At 42.6% G+C, this 21,530-nt stretch overlaps 1 protein-coding gene across 8 annotated transcripts in view; it reads left to right on the top strand.

Moving 5' to 3' along the window:
• LOC129818594 (lysine-specific demethylase 2B-like) overlaps positions 1–21,530 on the top strand; it is a 53,768-nt gene that overhangs the window by 9,204 nt on the left and 23,034 nt on the right. For all 8 annotated transcript variants that reach the window (XM_055874644.1, XM_055874643.1, XM_055874647.1 and 5 more), the window contains 6 exons: positions 1,192–1,285; positions 1,695–1,848; positions 2,035–2,150; positions 12,756–12,882; positions 13,187–13,608; positions 13,720–13,806. In XM_055874644.1, coding sequence (XP_055730619.1) covers positions 1,192–1,285; positions 1,695–1,848; positions 2,035–2,150; positions 12,756–12,882; positions 13,187–13,608; positions 13,720–13,806 — 1,000 coding nt within the window. The remainder of the gene's footprint in view (positions 1–1,191; positions 1,286–1,694; positions 1,849–2,034; positions 2,151–12,755; positions 12,883–13,186; positions 13,609–13,719; positions 13,807–21,530) is intronic.

Below are 21,530 nucleotides of genomic sequence, written 5' to 3'. Positions count from 1 at the left end.
TTGATGTTTAGGTACACATTGGTGCAACGACAGTGTTTTTTTCGCGAATGCGCTTGTTAAATCATCACCCGTTTGGCGAAGTAGGCTGTGATTCAATGAGAAATTAACAGGCACCGCATCGATTATATGCAACGCAGGACACGTTAGATAAACTAGTAATATCATCAACCATGTGTAGTTAACTAGTGATTATGTTAAGATTGATTGTTTTTATAAGATACGTTTAACGCTAGCTAGCACCTTACCTTGGCTCCTTGCTGCACTCGCATAACAGGTAGTCAGCCTGCCACGCAGTCTCCTCGTGGATTGCAATGTAATCGACCGTGATCGGTGTCCAAAAATGCCGATTACCGATTTATGAAAACTTGAAATCGGCCTTAATTAATCGGTCATTCCGATTAATCGGTCGACCTCTAGTATTGATACACCATCCAAAGTACAATTAATAACTACAGCATGCTCAAAGGGATATTCAACATCTGCTTTAAAAAAAAAAACTATCTACCAATAGGTGCCCTTGTTTGCGAGGGCCCTTCTCTGGTCTTTGTGGTTGAATCTGTGTTTGAAATTCACTGCTCGACTGAGGGACCTTACAGATAATTGTCCATGCAACTTATATTACTTGCTAAGCAACATATTTACTCCTGAACTTTAGGCTTTCCATAAGAAAGGAGTTGAATACTTATTGACTCAAGACATTTAATCTTTTCTTAATTAATTAGTGAAAACTGCAAATAACATTCCACTTTGACATTATGGGGTATTGTGTGTTCTCTTAACACATTTGTGGTTATTGAATTTTTTGATGTTGGTCGGAATAGAGTATTGGTAGATGTAGAAGATTTCAACCAGGTATTGGGGCTGTTCCAAATTGGTTGAACTGCTTGTTTCGAAGGAATAAATAGAAATTTTCGGCCAAATAGCTTCCATACTCAAGCTCCATTCCTTGTACTGTAATGTTGCAATGCTACACTTTCTGTATAGTTTCTGGGGTAAGAACAGTGAACAAAAATTTGCTCACTGAACACTTCCTTGACAAAGTTGGTGACCATACTTTTATTTACCCATTTCTGTTCATGATGTTCATTCAGCTCAGCATCTAACCCACCGTCTTTATACGATCTCTCAGGTTCATCATAACTATGCACATGCAGGGTCTCATTATCCATCCCTCTCATCCCTCCTCTGTAGGTACTGTTTGATGAGCGTGAAGGGCTGCTATACTGACTTCCACATTGATTTCGGGGGCACGTCTGTGTGGTATCACGTTTTCAAGGGAGGGAAGGTAAGTTCATGTATTTTTATTATTATATAAATTTTTGAACAGTATGTGGATAACAGCAGTGCATCCACCTGAGGTTCTGATGTACCCTCCCCCAATGCTGGTACTGTATATGTATCAGATTTCTGCAGAGGCGCTACAAATGAACCTGTCCCCTGTTTTTCTCAGCGACGGCTGCAGAAATCACAGGACTGTTGCTAGGTAGTCCGTTGAGGCATCTCATTATATAAACTTGCAAATTTCAAGCTAGAGGAAGAGAAATGTTCTGATAGGATAGTCAAATCTAAGAAATGTCCTGACTTCTCTAATATAAGATGTAACATTGATTGCTGTTAACATAGAAATATCACCCTTGTTTTAGATGACTACCAAAGCTACATTCACAACTTTTGATACCCTGTCCTGTCCCCAGGTGTTCTGGCTGGTGCCTCCGACGCCTCATAACCTTGCCCTGTATGAGGACTGGGTTCTGTCAGGCAAGCAGAGTGACATCTTCCTGGGAGACCGTGCAGATGGCTGCCAGAGGGTGGAGCTGAAACAGGGCTACACCTTCTTCATCCCCTCTGGTGAACTGCCTAGCATTTCATTTTGATGTATTCCTATCATATTAACGTTAATATTATTGTAGCAAACCATACATTACATGCTCTGCTTTATTCAAGCATGTGTTTGAGGACATGTTTGGGCATGCTATGTCTGTTTTGAGAGGGTCAGCCGGTTCTCATGATGTTTGGCTGGCTGTCCTGTTTCAGGCTGGATTCATGCAGTCTACACCCCCGAGGACACGCTGGTGTTTGGAGGCAACATTCTGCACAGCTTTAACATTCCCATGCAACTCTCCATCTATGAGATAGAGAATAGGACTAAGGTAGGCTGTCATACAGGTGTCCCACTACTGATGCTTCACTCCACCTATGACCATTAGTTAAACTTAACTGTGTCTCTACAATGAAGATGGATGGGGAAACAGCCTCACCTCATACAAACAAGTCAAGGTCACTTAGTTTGCTGCATCAATGAGTGTGAGAATGTCAAACCAACCTTGTGACGTCATCAGAGTGCGCAGCTGAAAACTATGCTGGAAACACTCGGTTTGTTATTTTTTATTAAAACATAACTAATATTCGTTAAATATAAATACCAATCTTGTTTTTGCGTGGATTCCGTGACGTGGTTAGCTTTTAACAGCTAGGACCGCTATTTCTTGTCCCAGAATTCTGCTTAACACACCGGTTGAAGCCTGCTTGACAGAGCTGCTAAGCTGCTTGCCATCAAGCTAACGAAGTTAGTCCCAGATGAGTTTTGCAATTGAGCCCTCTTAGTCTGGAGAAAAAATTGTAGTGTTCCAGCGCTGTAGGAGCTGTGTCTACTACGCTTTGCTTCAGGACAAACCGGATCACTTAGAGTTCCAATGCGGCAATTGTTTGCTTGCCGGGGATTATAGGCTTGAGGTGGCTTCCTTGATCACGCAGGTCGCCAGCCTACCTAAGAAACTGGTTAAAACGCAGAGTGGAATGTTTACCTTTTCTACGCCAGTGGCTGGATGGCGTTCGCGCTTATTGGATGCATCTCTGCCATGTCTTTTGTCATTATCCGACTGGCCTGCGTTGCCTGGAGCTCCCCCATCTGATAGCAGAGTCGAAGGGGCAAAGCAAGAGGAGCAAGGCAAGCAATGATGGTCGCATGTTATGAGCCGTGAAAGCCAAAGACAGCGGCCTCCCGCAAAGCAGTCTACACTCCCAACGATAGGCCCGTAGCAGATACAAACAACGAATAGTTTCGGCGTCCTGGAGCCTGATCTTCCTGCACCTTCGTTCCAGGGGGTACCTATGTCTGCGGCCGCAGTGCCTACTCCTACGATTTCGAAGTTGACGTCGGCAACCTTCCGTCCCTGCTCTGGATCGAGAGGGGATTCTCCATCTGTCGGAGGCCTGCGCCGGGAGCAACAGGCTCAAGTTATCCTGCCTCTCGCCCGTCCATAAAGTGTTCTCCGAGGCATGGGAGTGGGTGGGTGTCCTCGTCCTTCTCGCCAGCCGTGATTTTGGGCTGCTCCATGGTAAGAAATGTGACTGTTTTTGCACCAGGAACAATGTCCTATCCCAGAGCTTGAGTAAACGACATTACTAAACTGCTACCGAATGTACTACTTCAGTACATGGAAATCGATTCTATCGTAGTTCATGTGGGTTTTAATGACATGATGAAGGGCAACTCTGAACTGTTGAAACTGGAATTTAAAGAGGTCATTGACTCTGCTAAACGCTAATAAAATACCCAACCCATCATATTTGGCTCTGTGCCCTCTGAATCGTGGCATTGAACGCTTTAGCAGGATTCTTTCTCTTCACAACTGGCTACGTGATTATTGCAGCTCGATGGGTGTAACTTTTGTTGACAATTTCGATACTTTTTTGGAAACAAAACACGTTTTATAAGGAGGATGGGATCCACCCAAATCATTTGGGTTCCTGGATCCTTTCACAACACTGTAAGGCTGCATTGAGACAATGACTTATCAATGACTCAAGCCCAGGTCAACTAATCCCTGCCATTGTGATGCTGAGTTGTCATAATTCTTCAGCAAATGTACATTATACCAGGGGAGTTGATAGACACAATGTAAGTAACCTGATGTTCTGAAAGAACTGCAAAATCTGGATCCCTACAAATCAGCTGGGCTAGACAATCTGGACCCTCTCTTTCTAAAATTATCCGCCAAAATTGTTGCAATCCCTAATACTAGCCTATTCAACCTTTCTTTCGTATCATTTGAGATCCCCCAAGACCGAAAGCTGCTGCGGTCATCCCCCTCTTCAAAGGGGGAGATTCTAGACCCAAACTGTTATAGACTTATATCCATCCTGCCCTGCCTTTCTAAAATCTTTGAAAGCCAAGTTAATAAACAGATCACCGACCATTTTGAATCCAACCGTACTTTCTCCACTATGCAATCTGGTTTCCGAGCTGGTCATGGGTGCACCTCAGCCACGCTCAAGGTCCTAAACGATATCATAACCGCCATCGATAACAGACAGTACTGTGCAGCCGTCTTCATCGACCTGGCCAAGGCTTTCGACTCTGTCAATCACCGCATTCTTATCGGCAGACTCAATAGCCTTGGCTTCTCTAATGACTGCTCGCCTGGTTCACCAACTACTTCTCAGACAGAGTTCAGTGTGTCAAATCGGAGGGCCTGTTGTCTGGACCTCTGGCAGTCTCTATGGGGGTGCCACAGGGTTAATCTCTCGGGACGACTCTTTTCTCTGTATACACCAATGATGTCACTCTTGCTGCGGGTGATTCTCTGATCCACCTCTACGCAGACGACACCATTCTGTATACATCTGGCCCTTCTTTGGACACTGTGTTAACAAACCTCCAAACAAGCTTCAATGCCATACAACTCTCCTTCCGTGGCCTCGCAACTGCTTTTAAATGCTAGTAAAACTAAGTGCATGCTCTTCAACCGATTGCTGCCCACACCCTCCCGCTCGACTAGCATCACTACTCTGGACGGTTTTGACCTAGAATATGTGGACAACTACAAATACCTAGGTGTCTGGTTAGACTGTAAACTCTCCTTCAAGACTCACATTAAGCATCTCCAATCCAAAATTAAATCTAGTATCGGCTTCCTATTTCGCAACAAAGCCTCCTTCACTCATGCTGCCAAACATACCCTCGTAAAACGGACTATCCTACCGATCCTTGACTTCGGCGATGTCATTTACAAAATAGCATCCAACACTCTACTCAGCAAATTGGATGCAGTCTATCACAGTGCCGTTCATTTTATCACCAAAGCCCCATATACTACCCACCACTGTGACCTGTATGCTCTCGTTGGCTGGCCCTCACTACATATCCGTCGCCAAACCCACTGGCTCCAGGTCATCTATAAGTCATCTATAAGCCCTGCCTTATCTCAGCTCACTGGTCACCATAGCTACACCCACTCGTAGCACACGCTCAAGCAAGTATATTTCACTGGTCATCCCCAAAGCCAACACTTCCTTTGGCCGCCTTTCCTTCCAGTTTTCTGCTACCAATGACATGAACGAATTGCAAAAATCTGAAGCTGGAGACTTATATCTCCCTCACTAACTTTAAGCGTCAGCTGTCTGAGCCGCTTACCCATCACTGTACCTGTACACAGCCAATCTGTAAATAGCACATCCGACTACCTCATCCCCATATTATTACTTACCCTCTTGCTCTTTTGCACCCCAGTATCTCTACTTGCACATCATCATCTGCACATCTATTTCTCCAGTATTAATGCTAAATTGTAATTATTTTCGCCTCTGGGGCCTATTTATGGTCTACCTCCCTATTCTTCTACATTTGCACACACTGTACATAGATTTTTCTATTTCTTTTCTTTTGTGTTATTGTTTATTGTTTGTGTTATTGTTATTGTTACACATTGTTTATGTGTAACTCTGTGTTGTTTTTTGTATAACTGCTTTGCTTTATCTTGGCCAGGTCTCAGTTGTAAATGAGAACTTGTTCTCAATTGGCCTACCTGGTTAAATAAAGGTGAAATAATAAATAAAAAAACAGTGTAATTTTGTCCCTCTAGCTGCCCTGAATGCCTCTGCTGATCCTTCAGCTATTGTATGAGGTAATCATGTGCATATGAACCAGATTTATACTGTTAGCACTGAGGCGGTGTGCCCTAGTAGGAAGTCCACTGTGTGCAGCTCACCCTGCGCTGACATAAATAACATGAGCATATCTACTTCTGCTATGCTTCACCGTAAAGCAATGAAAACAAGTAAGCATCCTAGAAGAAAAGTGCTCAAAATAGCCAACGTTAACATATTTTTCAACATCTCCCTGTCCGAGTCTGTAATACCAACATGTTTTAAGCAGACCACCATAGTCCCTGTGCCCAAGAACACAAAGGTAACCTACCTAAATGACTACCGACCCGTAGCACTCATGTCTGAAGCCATGAAGGGCTTTGAAAGGCTGGTTATGGCTCACATCAACACCATTATCCCAGAAACCCTGACCCACTCCAATTTGCATACCGCCCCAACAGATCCACAGATGATGCAATCTCTATTGCACTCCACACTGCCCTTTCCCACCTGGACAAAAATAACACCTATTTGAGAATGTTATTCATTGACTACAGCTCAGCGTTCAACACCATAGTGCCCTCAAAGCTCATCAATAAGCTAAGGACCCTGGAACTAAACACGTCACTCTGCACCTGGATTGTGGACTTCCTAATGGGCCGTCCCCAGGTGGTAAGGGTAGGTAACAACACATCCGCCACGCTGATCCTCAACACAGGGGCCTGTCAGGGATGCGTGCTCAGTCCCCTCCTGTACTCCCTGTTCACTCATGACTGCACGGCCAGGCACGACTCCAACACCATCATTAAGTTTGCCGATGACACAGTGGTAGGCCTGATCAACGACGAGACAGCCTATAGGGAGGAGGTTAGAGACCTGGCTGTGTGGTGCCAGGACAACAACCTCTCCCTCAACGTGATCAAGACAAAGGAGATGATTGTGGACTACAGGAAAAAGAGGACCGAGCACGCCCCCATTCTCATCGACGGGGCTGCAGTGGAACAGGTTGAGAGCTTCAAGTTCCTTGGTGTCCACATAAACAAACTAACATGGTCCAAGCACACCAAGACAGTCGTGAAGAGGGCACGACAAAACCTATTCTCCCTCAGGAGACTGAAAAGATTTGGCATGGGTCCTCAGATCCTCAAAAGGTTTTACAGCTGCACCATCGAGAGCATCCTGACTGGTTGCATCACTCCCTGGTACGGCAACTGCGCGGCCTCCGACCACAAGGAACTACAAACGGCCCAGTACATCACTGGGGCCAAGCTTCCTGCAATCCAGGACCTCTATACCAGGCGGTGTCAGAGGAAGGCCCTAAAAATTGTCAAAGACTCCAGCCACCCTAGTCATAGACTGTTCTCTCTGGTTCCGCACAGCAAGCTGTACCGGCGCGCCAAGTCAAGGTCCAAAAGGCTTCTTAACAGCTTCTACCCCCAAGCCATAAGACTCCTGAACACATAATCAAATGGCTACCCAGACAATTTGCATTGCCCCCCCCCCCCCCCCCCCCCCCCCCCACCCCTCTTTTACACCACTGCTACTCTCTGTTGTTATCTTCTATGCATAGTCACTTTAATTAACTCTACCTACATGTACATACTACCTCAACTAACCGGTGTCCCCGCACATTGACTCTGTACCGGTACCCCCCCTGTATATAGTCTCGCTATTGTTGTTTTACTGCTGCTCTTTAATTACTTGTTACTTTTATTTCTTATTCTTATCTGTATTTTTTTTACTTCATTGTTGGTTATGGGCTCGTAAGTAAGCATTTCATTGTACGGTCTACACCTGTTGTATTCGGCGCATGTGACTAATTCGATTTGATTTTATATGTAGCTTAAGAAACAAGGTTCATGAAATCAATAGTTTGCTAGTAACAGATGACATTCATATTCTGACTATTTCTGAAATCAGTTAGATAATATATTTGATACAGTGGTAGCAATACAAGGTTATAACATTTACAGAAATGCCAGTGGTGGAGGTGTTGCTGTTTTATATTCAGAACCACATTCATGGAAAGCTTAGAGAGCATCTCATGTTAATACTGTTGAAGTAATATGTCTATAGGTTAATCTGCCTCACCTAAAGCCCATTATTGTGGGAAGCTGCTATAGACCACCAAGTACTAACAGTCAGAATCTGGATAATGTGTAAAAGGCTTGATAATGTACGTGATATCAACAGCAGTATATTTTCTGGGTGATTTAAATATTGACTGGCTTTCATCAAGCTGCCCACTCAAGAATAAGCTTCAAACTGTAACCAGTGCCTGCAGCCTGGTCCAGGTTACCAGTCAACCTACCAGGTAGTTAAAAACAGCCCAGTAATGAAATAATCAACATGTATTGATCACATCTTTACTAATGCTGCAGAAATTAGCTTGAAAGCAGTATCCAGATCCATCAGATGTAGTGATCACAATATAGTAGCTATATCTAGGAAAAGGAAAGTTTCAAAGGCTGGGCCTAATATAGTGTATAAGAGGTCATACAAGAAGTTTTGTAGTGATTCATATGTTGTTGATGTAAATAATATTTGTTGGTCCGTGGTGTGTAATGAGGAGCAAACAAATGCTGCACTTGACACATTTATGAAATTGCCTTTTCCAGTTACTAATAAGCATGCACCCATTTAAGAAAATGACTTAAATCCCTGTGGAATGATGAGGAATTGAAAAATTGTATGGTTGAGGGATGAGGCAAAAGGAATGGCAAATAAGTCTGGCTGCACAACCGATTGGCGAACGTATTGAAAATTGAGGAATCATGTGACTAGCTGAATAATAAAGAAGAAGAAACTACACTATGAAACAAAAATAAATGACAAAGAATGATAGTAAAAAGCTTTGGAGCACCTTAAATTACATTTTGGGAAAAAAGGCAAACTTGGCTCCATCATTCGTTGAATCAGATTGGTCATTAATCACAAAACCCACTGATATTGCCAACTACTTTTAATGATTTTTTTCATTGGCACGATTAGCAAAATTAGGCATGACATGCCAACAACAAAAGCTGACACTACACATCCAAGTATATCTGACCAAATTATGAAAGATGAGAATTGTAATTTTGAATTCTGTGAAGTGTGTGTGTGTGTGTGTGTGGAAGAGGTAAAAAAAAAATGGCTGTATATCAACAATGACAAGCCGCTGGTGTCTGACAACTTGGATGGAAAACTACTGAGGATAATAGCGGACAATATTGCCACTCCTATTTGCTATATTTTCAATTCAAGAATACTAAGTGTGTGCACCCAGGCCTGGAGGGAAGTAAAAGTCATTCCGCTACCTAATAATAGTAAAGCCCCCTTTACTAGCTCAAATAGCCGACCAATCAGCCTGTTGCCAACCCTTAGTAAACATAGTAAACAGGTAACGAGTTCAAACAGGTGCAGTTAATACAGGTAATGAGTGGAGAACAGGAGGGCTTCTTAAAGAAAAACTAACAGGTCTGTGAGAGCCGTAATTCTTACTGGGTGGTAGGTGATCAAATACTTGTCATGCAAATGAATTACTTAAATCATACAATGTGATTTTCTGGATTTTTGTTTTAGATTCCATCTCTCACAGTTGAAGTGTACCTATGATAAAAAAAATTACAGACCTCTACATGCTTTGTAAGTAGGAAAACCTGCAAAATCGGCAGTGTATCAAATACTTGTTCTCCCCACTGTATGTGGATGACTTATCACTATACACGGCAGCGACTGAAATGACTGCAACTCTTAACGAAGAGCTGCAGTTAGTTTCAAAGTAGATGGCACGGAATAAGTTAGTACTAAATATTTCTAAAACTGAAAGCTTTGTATTTGGGACAAATCATTCACTAAAAAACTAAATCATGTAGTAAATAATGTTGAAATTGAGCAAGTTGACTAAACTGCTTGGAGTAACTCTGGATTTTAACTGTTATGGTCAAAACATATTGATACAACAGTAGCTAAGATGGGGAGAAGACTGTCCATAATAAAGCGCTGCTCTACCTTAACAGCACTATCACCAAGGCAGGTCCTACAGGCCCTAGTTGTTACAACTGGGCTGCTGTTCAGTTGTGTGGTCAGGTGCCACAAAAATGGACTTAGGAAAATTGCAATTGGCTCTGAACAGGGCAGGGCAGCTGGCCCTTGGATGTACAGAAAAAGCTAACATTAATAATATGTATGTCAATCTTTCCTGGCTCAAAGTGGAGGAGAGATTGACTTCATCACTACATGTATTTATGAGAGGTATTGACATGTTGAATGCACCGAGTTGTCTGTCTGAACTACTGGCGCACAACTCGGACACCCATGCATACCCCACAAGAAATGCCACGAGGTCTCTTCACAGTCCCCAAGTCCAGAACAGACTATGGGAGACGCACAGTACTACATAGAGCCATGACGACATGGACGTATATTCCACATCCAGTAACTGATGCAAGCAGTAAAATTAGATTTAAAAACATAAAAATACACCTTATGGAACAGCGGGCACTGTGAAGCGACACAAACACATGCACACACACACACACACGATAACATACGCACTATACACACACACACACATGGATTTTGTATTGTAGATATGTGGTAGTGGTGGAGTAGGGGCATGAGGGAACACGGTGTGTTGTGAAATCTGTCAATGTATTGTAATGTTTTAAACATTTGTAACTGCATTTAATTTTGCTGGACCCCTGGAAGAGTAGCTACTGCCTTGTCAGCAGATAATGCAGATCCATAATAAATAGAAATACAGGCCCTTCCTCAGCCAGACCTCCTTGGTTTTCACAGATCTGAACAGGATAGGTTTAAGTAATATGAAATAAGCTGTTGGGAAGCTAGGGATTTGAATGGAACTGTGCAGGAATGTGACACCGTAAGGCACACAAGTGCTGAAAGTGCAGTAATTTCCATTACCATCCAACTGAGAAGCAGACTGATGCTAATGGTGGTGCAGATGAGGATGAGGGCTTTGCCCCCCTGCTTTTATAAAAAAATGCCATCCATATTCATGTGGAAATGGAGTCGGTGACAGGAGTGCATGTTGAATCAGAATACAGCTTTACAAAGGCTGAACTTAATCATGGCTCTTGTTTCATATTATCATCCAGAGACGGACTTCTAGGAAAGAGGGTCAAACCTGTAGGCATATTTGTTTATCTCTTCTTTTCACACAAACTCCCAAGGGCTTCTTATGGTGATCAGATATTGTGTAAGATTGGTTTTGTGTGTATGCGTTTGTTTGTACTGTATGACCTATATAGAGGGATTTCTAGACAGATTTCACTCTTATTCGGATATTCTTTACAATAATATGATCAGAGTAGTTATTGTAATGATATGGATGCAAGTCCTGCAGGCGTTGCGATTTTATATGGATACTTGGCTAAATGTGGCTTTCTCAGAAATGATGGATAGATTGTAGGAAGAGTCAGCTTTGCAGGAAGTACCGTACTATTTTTGTTTCTGCTGGAAAAGAGGCATGAGCGTAACAACGGCGACAGTTTCATATGCTCCCCAGGGCTCGGCACGTTGTGCTCGCTCTATTTTTACACCTCGAGATAGAAATGTAGCTAAAGAAAGGAAAGGATCATCACTTTGACAAGTGTTGATCTGTGTGAAATTGTCTTTGGGAGATAAATATAGCTGTGTTTCTAAGAGGAGAGTGGGAATCAGATCATGCTGCTGTGTCTATGAGAGGGCAAGCTCTGCCTGGAGAAGTGAATGAATGGAAGAGCTTGGCCTTCAGTAGAGCCTCTGGTTTGCCAGTGTGTCTTACATTTGTGTCGCTTAACTTAAAGGTCCCGAACAGTCATTTTGAAAAGTACTTTTTCTCAAATGGCTAACTACTGGGAAGTTTGAAAAGCCTGGCTGAGTGGGCGGGGAGCTTATATTCAGGAGCTCGCCTTGACTGACCAGTCATTGAAACGAATATGTCAAAAACAACTTGGATGCAGTGTCGCAGTAAAATCATCTCAATCAAATTTGGTGATACACAAAGCAACTCAAACAATGTTGAAATTGCATCAATTATATCACATATTTCATACATCTCTAGGTTAGTATTTATCTTGTGATGTGGTTCACAGCAGCACTGACGGTTGTGTTGACTTGACAGCTGCGTCTGAGTTTTGGACCTCCCCCCATTTGTTCCAGGCAGGCTGAAGACCTAGCTAGCCAGTAACTAGCTAATACCAGACACAGATGAAAGGGGAAACATATAAGTATCTTTGCCATAGATGAATAGGGTACACTTTTTTTTATTGTATTTGCTGACACCATACAGTCACATTTTTGGCACCAGAAGAGTAGCTATATAAACTACGCTACTCTGCAAACACTTCTTCTCCGATGTTGGTTACAAGACAGTACTTATTTAAATTAGGTAAGAGAATATCATGCTGTATTAAAATGAGAGTTAAGGTGATGTCACATTGTCCCCTTTATAATGAATCCAAGTGGTTGATATGGGGAAGGGGACCAGTAACTTTATGATCAAACTTTCAATCTATGTACAAGCAAGTCAGTTTTCATACTTGGGTCATCATACTTTCATCTGGTTTCCTTAAAATATCATCCAATTTCTTGAAAAACATGTTTTTTTACTGTTCATAACCTTTGTCTTTTATCCATGTTGTTTTTAAGTTGGAATATATATATATATATATATATATATATATTTTTTTTTACACCACTTGACAGTCACAGTAGATCTACTGTCTGGGTATTAACAGAGTGAATGCATCACTAGACTCACAGTAAAGATGGGGTATCAACTCTTGTTAATCATAAAAACATGGTAGTAGATTAAACATGGGTAATGAAACCTCTGTTGTCTTTTTTTTTAAAGCTTTTTGTTCTCTCAGATTGTGAAAGTTTCTCCAAACTTGTTTCAGGTTAATTCCAAGTTCCGCTACCCATTCTACCATGAGATGTGCTGGTATGTCCTGGAGAGGTACGTGCACTGCCTGACCAAGCGCTCCCATCTCACTCCGGAGTTCCGCAGAGAGCCTCTGCTAATCGGTGAGTGAGCCCAGCTAATGCCGCTATTTAACCAATACCCAGAGTGTGTCTATGAATACTGGTTCTATCCTGAGAACTCTTATGGGGAGACTTGCCTTGCACTCTTGTTGTAATTACCACTCACAAGTGGGTAATGCTTTGGAAAGAGCCAATGATATAACTCATCTGTTTAATCAGTTAGTTTGCCTTCTCACATAAATGATAGCATGATGAAAGTGACTGAAATTATCATCTGACCGGAATGGTTACACATGGAGCATAGCAGATTGGTCCCCTCGTCTTCTCTCATCCTTGTCTTCCTCAGACTTGGAAACTAAGCTGAGCACAGAGAGCCCCTCCTCTGACTCCCGGAGTCAGGACATGGACGAGGAGGACTCCTGCGAGACGCAGCAGGGACGAGATGAACAGGGTGACAGGTCAGCATTTGATGATCCCTGCTCTCCTGATAACAGGAAGGGTAAATCCAGCGGCCTTCGACATCTCAAAGCTGCCTTGTCCAATGATTCTGAGGACAGCTGCATCCCCACCTCCACCCAGCCTCCAGAGTTCCCCAAAACCCCCTTTGGCTCGCCAGTCTCAGAGTCTCCGAGTAAATGGACTCATCTGACTGAGTTTGAACTGAAGGGCCTCAAGGCCCTTGTGGAGAAACTGGAAGCCCTCCCTGAAAATAAGAAGGGTGTTCCAGATGGCATCAAGGACCCCCAGGCCCTGCTGGAGGACATGAAGGTATGTGTCTCATCCAGCTTAGTTCTCATGTATTTTTTTGTCTTGTGTATATATCTGGATGAGCCATTACAAAACACAGGAACATACTTTACTCTTCTACCCGTTTCCCAGGTTGTCTTGAAGGAACATGAAGATGATGACCCCAAAATGGCTGCCACTGGAGTACCTGTGGTGTTCTGGCCTAAGAAGTCTGCCAAGGTGAGAATGCATGTTTGTTTCCTCAGAATTGTTATTCATTTTTCATCTGATATCCTGCCGATCCTCATTCTCTCTGTCTTGGACCAGTGAAGTAGGGAGCATGTCCTAGGGGAGAGTGGGGTAAGTTGAGCCACCATTGTTTATTGGAAACCATACAGAAAATTAACCATTTGACCAAATATTTAGAAAGAGGTCATCATTTTATGAAGTCTGTGAAGGAAGAAATCACCTGGGGAAAAGTAGTAACAAGTTAGGTCCAAAAATTAGATTTTCACCAAGTCAAATTAATTTGTTAGAGGTTTCATGATGCTTCTATCTAAACCAAGGTAGATCATTTTTAATATTGTTCTATACATCAGTTGGGGTCTCTCTAAGCTTCAATATGAGGTCCTAAACCTAGTATGAAAGTGCATCCTTTTTTTTAACCTCGGGTGTCGTTGAGCTAATGGCAAGTTGAAGTGTTTTCTTCTCAGGTGTAATGCTGGGATATGAGGTAACAGCAAGGCCTGGCCTATGTTAAAGTACAAAGTGTTTGTTAGGTGTTGAGCGCTGTTAAAATATACTTACAATTCTTAAAAGGCAAGAAAGTTATCGTGATTGTATGGAATTATATTTGGGATATAAAGATGGTTTTGAAAAGGTAGTGGAAATATTTAGAGATGCACCGATATTACATTTTTGCCCGATACTGATATCCGATATTTTCCTTGCCCCCCAAAAAACTAAACCGATATAAAAAAAAATTGTGGCCTTTTAAGCATTCTAGTACAGTTAGAGTTAACACACACATGGACCGAGCGGTCTAAGGCACTGCAAGAGGCTTCACTACAGACCCTGGTTCGAATCCTGGCTGTATCACATCCGGCCGTGATTGGTAGTCCCATAGGGCGGCGCACAATTAGCCAAGCGTCGTCCAATTTTGGCCGGGGTAGGCCGTCATTGTAAATAAGAATTTGTTCTTAACCGACTTACCTAGTTAAATATAGGTTACACACACACTAGCTATATATAGCTAGGTGTCATCATCTAAAATAACCCTAATTTATAAGACAGTTCTTATTTGATTAATAGTGGTCTGACCCATCAATGTGAAGCTAACCCGAATAAGGATTTGCCACAATAGTGGACTTTGCAGTTAGCCTTAAAAATAAAAGTATGTCATTAATAGTGATGTAAATGAATACAAATAGTACAATGCCATACTTTTATTTTGAAGGCTAACCGCAAGGGCCACTATTGTGGCAAATCCTTATTGTGGCTAGCTTCACATAGATGGGTTTGACCACCATTAATGTGAAGCTAGCCACAATAAGGATTTGCCACAATAGTGGACTTTGCGGTTAGCCTTCAAAATAAAAGTCAGTTCGAGCCTCACTAGCCAGATGACGCTATCTGGCTGCTTATAACGTTAGCTTTGGGCAACAGGGTTAAGTAGCTGGCTAGCTATTTATTTTCATGAACTGAAGTTCAATTTCAATAGGCAAACAAGTGGTAACCTAGCTAATACACTCAGAAGGATTCCTAAATCATTGCTAAGAATAATGAAAATGACTGCAGTTTTTACTGGTCATTGTTTTCAGGCTGGTTGTATTGGTGCTAGCTAGGTACAAAGCTAAAGCTAGCTACCCGAGAAGTTGCGGTTGAAAAATTATGCTTTATTACCAACGCGGTATTGTAAACACATCATTCGTGGCTGGTGTTTGCTTGTTTGCAGACTTTTTTGTACAGCTTTGACAGTGCTTCTGTATCTATTTTGACACGCATAGAACCAAATGGCGTTCCATAGTATGTATGTATGTATGTATGTATGTCGTGAAGCTAATAGCAGTGTAGCTATTACTGTGCAACTCCGGTAGGGCAACATCTGAAAAATAGCGCACTTGGTAGTGTGTACCGGTGCTCGACCAGTCGCCGAAAGCCAACATCATCCAAGAGAACGGTTGATTTTCAAGGGCAATGAATCCCATTATCTTGGCTTTAATCGATTTCGCCTTTGAGTTGTCTCGCTGAAATTTTCTTACTCTTTCAAATGACTACTCGACTTGACTGCTCGATTCACACAGCAGACATTGTGTGCTAGGTTAGGAATGCTGTGTTGCACGTGTAGCGCAAAATTTTACGTGGCGTCATTATGTCATGTCTTATATAGGTATGCACGTCAGCTTTGACATCGGGACCAATTTTGGCATTTTTTGCTAATATCGTCCAATTCCGATATGTTCACCGATATATCATGTATCCCTAGTAATATTTCATTCAGTACAGACATTTGAAAGTGGCAAATTACCCAGGGTAAGTTGTGCCAAGAGACCATTTTTTAGGACAAGCTATATTTTCAAAACTAATGTTGACATGAATTCTAATTATTTCCAGGGATACACAACATCCGGAAACATATGCAGATATCTTTGTTAGAAAGAATACTATATTTCTTTGACGAAGTGATGCTGAATGTAAAATATGGCTCAACTTACCCCTCTCCCCTATTTCTGGTGCTTGTGTGTGTGTGTCACACTCTCACTTCATTGCCTCCTTCCCTAGAGCAGAGGCTATACTTATTTCCATAATTTTGACTTAGTGGGCTGCAGGGTTGCCTATCGAGGAAGACAATGAGATTCTCTATTTGTTGCTCTTCATCTTCATGTTACAGCTGGGTCTCCTCATCAGTGTTTGTTGGATAATTAACACTGTTTTGAAGTGTTCTTGTTTACCAAGCAAGAGCTTTGCGCTAAATGATAAATGGTTTCCTTTCAGTCCGTCACTCGGTATAACATACTATGGGGAGTCAACTATTTTGTATTATTATTATTTTTTCATCTTTATTTAACTAGGCTAGTCAGCTAAGAACCAATTCTTATTTACAAACCCGAACGTCGCTGGGACAATTGTGTGCCGCCATATGGGACAATCACGGCCGGATGTGATACAGCATGGATTCGAACCAGGGACTGTAGTGACACCTCTTGCACTAAGATGCAGTGCCTTAGACCGCTGCGCCACATCTATCAATCCTGCTCACCTGAAGCAAACTGAAATCACGCCCAACGGGCCAATAGATGGCGCATCCATTTCCTTAATTCTTCGCTCTTCAGGTTGCCTGAAGGAAGAACGTGTCACGCAATTTGTAAACTTTTCAAGCACACGAAGGCTACGAGATTCGCTTCCGAATTAGGTGTGCGTTAGTGGGGAGAGAGTACTCGTCCCCCTAGATGTTGCAAGTTTTGGGCCTAGGGCCTTGGTATGGCTTTTGTGTTTGCTAAAAGCTAACTACTTTCTGCTCTGCTTGTGTAGCCAGTTCTTCTTTGCTTGAGTAAGATGGCCAGTGGTGAGAGGAAGTTCAAAAAGGCTAACTAGTTGGGTTTGAACCTCCGACCATGCTGTAGAGCACGTGGTTTCACAATGAAAATTAAAGATACTCATCACTGAACAATGATGTGACATCATTTAACTGAAGTTTTCTGACGGTTGCTTTTTTGCTTGTGTACCATTATTGCTGGCTAGACTACCCTAGACCTTACGTAGATCAAATCAAAATAAAATAAAATAGATTTATATAGCCCTTCGTAACATCAGCTGATATCTCAAAGTGCTGTATAGAAACCCAGCCTAAAACCCCAAACAGCAAGCAATGCAGGTGAAGAAGCACAGTGGCTAGGAAAAACTCCCTAGAAAGGCCAAAACCTAGGAAGAAACCTAGAGAGGAACCAGGCTATGAGGGGTGGCCAGTCCTCTTCTGGCTGTGCCGGATGGAGATTATAACTGAACATGTCCAAGATGTTCAAATGTTCATAAATGACCAGCATGGTCAAATAATAATAATCACAGTAGTTGTCGAGGGTGCAGCACCTCAGGAGTAAATTTAGATGGCAGACGTGTTATGATTAGTCTGTCAGTATTTGTTCAGGCTTGTGATTGCATTGCAGATGGAAACTTATAGCGCCCAGTTCAGATGGGTTTATGCAGATAGAACTTCACAGATATACTGTATGAAGAACCATCTGAAGCTTTGTTATATGTAACTAACTCATTTGACAATGTCAACCTTGTAGTCCCAAGGTGACGATTTGTAGTTGAACAAGTCATTGCATGTGTAGATTATTATATATATATATTTTTTTACTTGAATTGAAGAAACTTTTCATGCTCTTAGGATGCATGACTTGGACTGTGTGTCCATAGTATGACGTGATTGTGTGTCCCGTAGTATGTTATACAGAGTCACCGACTGAAAGGTAACGTACAGTTATGATTATAATTACTGTTCCCTGAAAGAGGGAACAAGGTATATAACATGTTTGGCCCCACGCCGTCGGGGGTTTTGTGCTCGCTGAAGAGCGGTACTGAATTGAGAAAATGGATGCAAGCCCCGGTATTATAGCCAGGAAGGCTTGATTCAGGTGAATAGGATCGGTCGTTGACTCTTCATGGTATGTTGTTACTTGTTCCCTCCTTTAGGGAACATTAGTTATATTCATAACTGTACATTATGGATGACCTAGGCATACTGACCAGCTTGACAAAAAGTCTGATTTATCCTTTTGTAGCAGGTCCAAAAATGCTAAATTGTGTCACTGTATCTGTGCCTTTTGTAAAAATAAATATATTTATGTAGTTCTGTCCTTGAGCTGTTCTGTATTATGTCATGTTTTGTGTGGACCCCAGGAAGAGTAGCTGCTGTGTTTGCAACAGCTAATGGGGATCCTAATAAAATACCAAATAACACATTTCCACTGCTGTGTTAAGACAGAATGGTGAAGGAATGGCAGCATAATAGAACATGGTCTGTGTGGAGCCCTTTGATCTTCTCTAACTTCCTGTATTGCATGTTAAGTTCCAAGCTACTGGAAATATAGTAGATGCCATAGCAGAGCCATCAAATCCAGATACAGCGGGCAGGGAGGAAAGCAACAGACTAGATCAATCACTCACAGAGCAGTGTGATTGAGACACAATAGCAGATCTCTGCATTGTGCTAGAATTTTGAGAATAGAAATCTGTGGTCTACTGCTCCTCCTGTCTGTCGGTCCCTTTAAATGCCAGCTGGTGGTTCTGTGTGCACCTTTGGTGATTAAACCCCATCTGTCTCTCTATTGGCTGGACTGGTCTGGTTTTCCTTCCCAGTGATCCTGCTCATGAATATCCCCCAATTGGTTTTGCGTTCTCTCTCCTGACTGGAAGAAGTGGGGCTCCCTTGCACATATTCAAATACATTATCTGCATATGGTCTTCCAATTGGCTGCACTGTCTTCCTGTACTCCCTCCCAGACCTAGCTTTTCCCTACTCATGAGCTAGCCTGCTCTGTGGTGCGGTGCTGTGTGCCTTGCCTTTGCTGGTGATTGTGGAGCAGGAGGGAGGGCCGTGGGGTAGACAGCAGTAGGAGGAGGAGGCTTTAGGCTGGGGCTGCCTTCAGCCATGTCAGTTTGCTGTGAGCTGGTCGGGGTATGAAAACCGGCCATGTCGCTGAGCGCTGACGATGAGGATTACGACTCAGAGGCTGAGCAGGTTGGTTAGCGCACTGAACCCAACCCCTTGGGGCAAAGGAGAGGAATGTGTATGTGTGTGAGGCACGGTGAATTGAGCTGAGCTTTGGTAGATGTTGTGTGGAACCGGAGCCACCTAAAGAGATGCTGTATCTCCTTTCTCTTGTTTCTTTTCTCCCCTGTACTTTTCATTGACGGGTTGTGTGTGTACCTGGTGCAGGAAGAAGGCACTGAGTGTTCAGACAGCAGTGTTAGTCCTCAGGGCAGCTACTGGTTGTTCCAGAACAGGGAAGAAAAACGAGATAAACAACAAGAATGTCGTGTGTGTGATCAGACAGAAAGATGCAGATTAGAGATGAATATTTAAATGGTTCGTATGAGCTTGTGTAAGCATGTATGAACAGGGAAGAGTAAATCAGATGCATTTGAATAGATTTACTGTGCCTGCGATTGTGTATGGTAATGAGAGAGAATTAAGTTCATATGTATCGTATGAATTGGGTTTGGCACAGCCTGCAAATTGTGCATGTAAACAGTGAGGGAGATATTGTGTTTGTGTACAGGCTCTTCAGCCACACAGTCATATCCCTGACTGCATTCCACACCCCCTTCCAATTATACACAGACTGGGTTGTGATGTCATTGGATACAGTTGAATTCTTTTCCATCCTTCCACAGATGAGATGGCGGAAGATATCCCCCCCCGTTATTGCTGTAGATATTAACACAACCAGTTTGTATGTGGTGTTCCTGTTTGACAGGGATGTGCAAGTTTGCAGATGTTCAATGTCAGATGAAAACATATCACCATTTCAAGGGTCTGGTTGCAAATGTTTTTACAGTGCTATGAGATATGGATAGATTGATCTGAGATAAATTACAAGAAGTTGTTCAGTCAGTCACTTGTGAATTCCTTGTCCTTTTTTGAGTTTTTGTTGTATCAAGAGCAAGTTTCATAGGCTTGTAAATCCCCCAGAAGATTACAATACAAGTGTCAGTGTAGTCAATGTTTGGATAGCAGTTGGCAACAAGCCTTTTTGATCCCCGTTAACATGAATATTCATGAAGTAGCCTAAAATAAATATGGTGACGTGATAACGATTCATCTTTTTCTGACCGTACCCCTGGGCGATCACAGTGCCTCAGGTTCTGAGAGTTCTGCATCTATTATTCCTCGCTCGCTTTTCCTCTTGAGGTTTTCCAGCAGTATTCTATCTAAGATCCAGACGTCTGTTTGTACTGTATGACTGGGATTGCGTGGGAATGGCCTATGCACATTGAGTAGGTCCTCCTGTGCTTAGCTGTAGTGCAGTAGATTATTATGCTGTGGCATCTGCTTCTACTCCTCTGCTGAACCTCAGCTTTGCTGAGCTAAGGAATAAGCCTGCTTAGTAACGCTCATCTTCATACCTTACATAATATACGTCTGTGGTCTGGGAATGTATTACATAGTTTACAGATAACAAACCTGTTGTCAAACTACTAGGCATTAACGGCTTTGTTGCTGATGAGATGGAGAGGCTACACTTCGGATGTCATTGCATATCCTTGCAAGGAGATGGCATGCTCCCTATACAATCTCCATTGGAATATGATGAGGAACATCTGTCACTGAAAGTGATCCTAGCTTCCTGTGACCGTGATTATGGTAACTGAGACTCTCTTCCTCTATGTCGAGGGAGATTTAACCCCTTCTGTCACTACTCTACAGGAATCTCATTGTGCGTTTCTCCTTTCAAGGTGTGTTACATCCAGTCATGGTGGGAAACCAAGGTGATTATGGAGACAATGTGGAGGGATGTCTGGAAAATCTTTTCTCATGTGAGGTCTGTGGTCCTTTGGCCTTCTGGTCTGAGGTATGATCTGACAGCGATAGAGCTACTCTTTTAAGGCAGGTTAACGTCAACATCACTAAATGATGTCAGGTAATCGGTTACATAAGGAAATCTGATGGATGATACGTCAGTGTCTTGTTGCTTGTGACGTACACTACATGACCAAAAGTATGTGGACACCTGCTCGTCGAACATCTCATTACAAAATCATGAGCATTAAAAGGGAGTTGGTCCCACCAATTTGCTGCTATAACAGACTCCACTCTTCTGAGCTTTCTACTAGATGTTTGAACATTTATGCGGGGACTTACTTCCATTCAGCCACGAGCATTAGTGAGGTCGGGCACTGATGTTGGGCGATTAAACCCGGCTTGCAGTCTGCGTTCCAATTCACCCCAAAGGTGTTCG

Source organism: Salvelinus fontinalis, chromosome 21 (genome assembly GCF_029448725.1).
Source record: "Salvelinus fontinalis isolate EN_2023a chromosome 21, ASM2944872v1, whole genome shotgun sequence".
Classification (NCBI taxonomy): domain Eukaryota; kingdom Metazoa; phylum Chordata; class Actinopteri; order Salmoniformes; family Salmonidae; genus Salvelinus; species Salvelinus fontinalis.
This window is presented reverse-complemented; position numbering and strand designations above follow the sequence as displayed.